The following is a 5,282-nucleotide window of genomic DNA, read 5'->3' as shown; positions in this document are numbered from 1 at the left end:
GGCTTGTATTCCCTGAGTGTAGAAGGTTGAGGGGTGACCTGACCGAAGTGTCGGTGCTGTGTGGGGTTTCGGTCATGTGTCCTTTGCTGTAAATTGTGTGTGGTCACGGCCGAGGCTTCCTGTTGCTTTTTGTGCAGCACCTGCCTGAATCAAACCGAGCCCAGCTGGAGGCCAGCAGGCAAAGGAACGCGCTGGTAATGGAGGTCATCAAGGCGTCGGCAGAGGACTGAGAAGAACGTGGCTCGGAAAATGGACTGGAACAAACCGTTCCGGTCAGATCCCTGAATTGAAAGCTTTCGCGGCGACAGAGCTGAAGGACGCGAGATGCCGAAGATGGTCGGAGGACGGCAGATGGAGGAGACGTGGAGCTTGGAATGCAGCAGAATCCTTGGCTTCACCAGCCCAAGGCTAACCCCTGTACTAGCAACAATTCCAGGACATTCTCGGCGGTCAAAGCCTGTCATCTAATGCAGAACAGCGGAACCATCACCTGAAATGTAAATATTGGATCTTTCTGTGTATTTGATTAAAGTTTTGATGGTGAACAGCTTCTACCTGTCTGGTGCTCTGCCTTTCACCCGGTGGAGGCGACAGGTTCTTGCAACTTTACTGTCCCCTGTCGGCCTGCCCCACCCATCCCTTCCGCCCCGTCGCGCCCAGCCCTGTCCCTTCCTCCCGCCCCATCACATCCCATCCCGCCCGCATGACACTGTCTCACCCGTCCTGTCCTCCCACACCGCACTGTCCCGCCCACCCAGTGCCACCCACCCGGTCCGCCCAGTGCCACGCACCCGGTCCACCCAGTGCCACCCACCCCGCCCAGTGCCACCCACCCCGCCCAGTGCCACCCACCCAGTCCGTCCAGTGCCACCCACCCCGTCCGTCCAGTGCCACCCGCCCTGTGCCACCCACCCCATCCGTCCAGTGCCACCCACCCTGTCCGTCCAGTGCCACCCACTCCGTCCAGTGCCACCCACCCGGTCCGCCCTGTGCCACCCACCCCGTCCGCCCTCCCCTTCCGCCCTGTGCCACCCACCCCGTCCGCCCTGTGCCACCCACACGTTCCGCCCTGTGCCACCCACCCCGTCCGCCCTGTGCCACCCACCCCGTCCGCCCTGTGCCACCCACCCCGTCCGCCCTGTGCCACCCACCCCGTCCGCCCTGTGCCACCCACACGTTCCGCCCTGTGCCACCCACCCCGTCCGCCCTGTGCCACCCACACGTTCCGCCCTGTGCCACCCACCCCGTCCGCCCTGTGCCACCCACCCCGTCCCGCAGTCACTGGTTACCCAGTGATGTCACAAAGCTGCACTAATATGATACGTAGCAACTGTCGGGTTCCAGAACCAATGGAGTTACAGCTCTGACAGGCAGCCTGTGGGAACGGCCCTTTCTGATTCTCTGAGATGAATGTTATATCTAAGCTTTAAAAATGCAGGTGGAGGAGGAGCCTGTGCTGTCTGCGGACCACCTGGACCCCCATCCCCACGGTAAGCAGAGTCCATGGGTGACCAGCCCCACATGTTCTTCACCCCCCCCCCCCCCCCCCCCCTCTTTAAAGCGACATTCAGGGACATGGAATCGAATGTTAACCCTTTGTGATTACAGAGCTGAAGCAGCCTGGGTCTGACACTGGATGCAGACTGTATGGGATTCCCACCGTCCGCAATGTATTGGGTGAAACACTGAACCGGATTCACACAGGCCAAAATGACAAGTGTGATTTTTTTATACTTAAAGATTATACAGAATGAAATGCCATGCATTCACTATCCAGTGCAGGCGGCGATTTATGTCACATACAACTGGCGAGCTCAGTCTCCTCCAGCTACACACGGTTTCGGGGTGCTGCAGTCTCTTGCCTAATACGTGAGCTTGAGGAGCTCTTTAAACCAGGGGTGCTAATCAATTCTCAGTAAAGTATTGTTGGCACGACAATAACACAGATTCTTTGAGGTTTGATCAGGATGTCATGAGATAGAAACCCCATGGAATGCGAGGGAGAAGGTAAACCCCCAAAACATCGGAATCTGCAGCCAGAGGATAGCGACCCCCCACCACCCCCAAGCTCACAACAAGCGTCCCACCAACTCCCTGTAGTTCTCACACTCGGGGTGAGTGGGGGGGCGGTTGGATGAGTGAGCAGCGCCTCACTTTATCAACAGACTCCTGGGGTTGTGTATTACCTGGGGGCTCTGAGCACATCACCCCCTCCATGAGCCTCACCCTCGTGGCTCAGTGGCGCCTCCCAGCGTTGGCCGAGCCTCGGAGACCGGTGAGCTCAGGGGTGGGATCCCGTGCTGTCAGTTGGCCACAGTGCCCCAAGCTCGGAGCCGGTGGGGTGGTAGCCCCGGGTTGCTAACCCGGTGACCCCTGCTAGTAAGCGCCCGTATCGGCAGGTGTCGGGAGACTGTCTCTTTGCATTGGGCTGGCGGTTTAGGGGTGGGTTGTGGGTTTTTTTTCCTACTGAAATGTTTCTTCCCCCCCCCCCCTCACAGATTTAGTGCTGTTTGTAGTTGCCATTATGACCTGTGTCCTCATCATACAAGCCCTGCCGTGTGTCACTATGAAGAGGAAACGACAAAGAGAGAGGTCTGATTATGTGAGGGTCCGCTTTGCCCCATCTCGATCCGGATACGTCACTTCCAGCTCAGCGGAATCCAGTTGGTGTTCAGTGCTTTCCCTTTCTCAGACCGCGGGCGGTGACCGCCTGATTGCCAAGAGTGAAACAGCAGCCAACAGACGGCCCACGACCCCTCCGCCCACGACCCCTCCAGCCCTCTTGACCCCCCGTCTCTGGCTCTCGCCGGCCATGGAGTTGACCGCTGCCAGTGAGCGCCCGAACCCCCTAACCCCGGCCCAGCCCAAAGAGAGATCCCTTTCTGGCTTAAATACCCGGGTGAGTGGCGCCAAACACTCCCTCCCGCTGCCCTCAGCCCCCTGGGGTGGGTCTGGGTCTCCAGCCTCAGTCTCACCAGGTACCCGATCCCCGGTCACCCTGTCCAATTTAAACCCCACTTTCAGCCTTGGGCCTTCTAGAGACCAGGGGGTGAAGCCTCCCTCTAGCCCAAGAGAAAGAAGATGGTCTACAGCGTCCAGTACAGCAGACGGTGAATGTCTGGAAATGGACGGCGTTCCTCACGGCCTTATGAACCATTATTCACATCAGTCTGTGCTGGGGTCAACTTCCAATCCAGGCTCTCCAGCTGTGCCCAGTGCTGACTCTTGGTCTTCAGATCTTGTAGACTCTGCCACCGAGGAAGGAACAAAGACCTCGGCAACACCTCATCAGCTGGCCCAGACGCCCGGGATATGGGTTCTAGCAGCCAGGGAAAGCCAGGCTTCCCACCAGACACCAAATTCCGTGAGTCGCCCGCAGGGCAAGTCACCAAAACCAAGCTCGAGCCTCGGAGGCTTAGCTGGTCAGAACAGTGAGGTTCTGTTCCCAACGCCCAACTCAAATATCGCCATTGCTTCTTCAGCTGGTCGGCCGAAGAGGTCAACTGGAGGTTATTCGTCAGGGTTGAGGTCAACTACAGGAGCAAGTGACCAGAATAGACTGCGTCCCAAAGGAGCGGACGGTGATGGCCCATTCACCATTTCACACCTCGCCAACTCTGCGTATCTTGGAAGCCCAGGAGCCAATGGAACCGAAGATTATTCCATGAAGCAATCACCAAGCCAGGTGTCGCTCCCTCGACACTGTCAAAGTCCACAATTAACCCCAGTACAATCTGCATCTGTCTCAAGCTTAGAGTGGAAGCCAGGGCCATCCTTCCCAGCTCCGAATCACACCAGACCCTCGAAATGTGATGAGTTTGTTGAGATATCGCTTGACGAAATATCCCCTCCGAATCCCAAAATGCTTCCTGAAAGCAAGACGTGGTCGGGAATCTCGGAGCCCCTGTCAGAGTTCTGGACCAAGATCCTCCCGTCTTCGATCTTTAACTGTTTCCACCACCCAACGACAGAAAAGTTCCCAGCTCCCGAAGGGAAGAGTCCGGCTCCAACATCCAGCAACACCCTGAGTGTCCGAGTTGAGTCAGAAGCCCCTGGCTCGGGGACTGGGCTGGATGCGGGAGATGTATGGGGGAAGATTTTGACTGTTTCTAGATCCAACCACACACCGTTACCGTGGGGGAAAGTGTTTGCTGATCTGCTGTTCCAAGAATTCTTCAAACCAACTGAAATTCTTAAAGGCAACCAGACCGTCCCCTACCAGAGGAGGCAGAGTGGCGTGGACAGTTTCGAGTGTCAGCTGCCATCCGTGAAGACATCGATGACCCACAAAGACCTAGACAGTGCAAAAAGCACAACCCCTGTCAACAAAGATGTCCATTCCAGCCCCTGGGCAACCTATCAGACCAGAACCATTGGTCCAAGCATCCCCCTCCTGGGCAATCGTCCCTTCCCTGGGCAGGATCCCAGCATGGCTGTAAATCAGATCCTCCCATTGGTCCCCTCATCTGTTTGAATGAGCTTCAGCTTCCACGATCAGACCTCCAGCATCGAGTACGAGGAGGAGCTGGGATTGCACATGTTCCCGAAAGTAGCCCAGAGCAAGATTTGTTCCAATGCTATCTCTAAATAATCTTTAACTTTTGTAGATTATTGCTCCCCCTCCCCCAAAACAATCTGATTTATTGGAGCTTGCGGATAGTCAATAAATAATGTGCTTTCTTTGGATGTTGTGGGTGAGTTTGGGGCTACGGATGGGGCGAGATTGATGGGCTGAATGGTCTTTTGTCACAGTGGAGTTCCGATCGCAGTGCAGATTGGGCGGGGGGGGTGGGATAGTGGGGCAGGGTGACTGGGAGTGAGGCAGGGGGCGAGGGAGTGCGACGGGGTGAGGGAGTGAGTGGGGGAATGGGGCTGGGAGGGGTGGGGCTGGGAGGAGTGGGGGGTGGGGCTGGGGGGAGTGGGGGAATGGGGCTGGGAGGGGTGGGGCTGGGAGGAGTGGGGGGTAGGACTGGGGGGGAGTGGGGCTGGGGGGGAGTGGGGGGTGGGGCTGGGGGGAGTGGGGCTGGGAGGAGTGGGGAGTGGGGCTGGGGGGAGTGGGGGGTGGGGCTGGGGGGAGTGGGGCTGGGAGGAGTGGGGAGTGGGGCTGGGGGGAGTGGGGGGTGGGGCGGGGGGAAGTGGGGCTGGGAGGAGTGGGGAGTGGGGCTGGGGGGGAGTGGGGCTGGGAGGAGTGGGGGGTGGGGCTGGGGGGGAGTGGGGGGTGGGGCTGGGGGGAGTGGGGCTGGGGGGAGTGGGGAGTGGGGGCTGGGGGGAGTGGGGGGGTG

The 5,282-nt window shown here is 58.5% G+C and overlaps 1 protein-coding gene across 2 annotated transcripts; it reads left to right on the top strand.

Annotated features, from left to right (window-relative positions):
- Nucleotides 1–281: 281 nt before the first annotated feature.
- Nucleotides 282–4,686, top strand: LOC147080915 (uncharacterized). Of its 2 annotated transcripts, none has more exons than XM_085981026.1 (2): nucleotides 282–497; nucleotides 2,499–4,686. In XM_085981026.1, exon 2 carries the CDS (start codon nucleotides 2,525–2,527, stop codon nucleotides 4,472–4,474), a length of 1,950 nt encoding a protein of 649 aa, XP_085837152.1. In that variant the 5' UTR covers nucleotides 282–497; nucleotides 2,499–2,524; the 3' UTR covers nucleotides 4,475–4,686. The 2 variants fall into 2 exon arrangements, with proteins under 2 accessions (XP_085837152.1, XP_085837151.1); XM_085981025.1 differs by lacking the exon at nucleotides 282–497 and adding an exon at nucleotides 1,409–1,490.
- Nucleotides 4,687–5,282: the final 596 nt, after the last annotated feature.

Source organism: Somniosus microcephalus, unplaced genomic scaffold (assembly GCF_052327205.1).
Source record: "Somniosus microcephalus isolate GS21.2 unplaced genomic scaffold, FLI_Smic_1.0 scaffold996, whole genome shotgun sequence".
In the NCBI taxonomy this organism is placed as follows: domain Eukaryota; kingdom Metazoa; phylum Chordata; class Chondrichthyes; order Squaliformes; family Somniosidae; genus Somniosus; species Somniosus microcephalus.
This window is presented reverse-complemented; position numbering and strand designations above follow the sequence as displayed.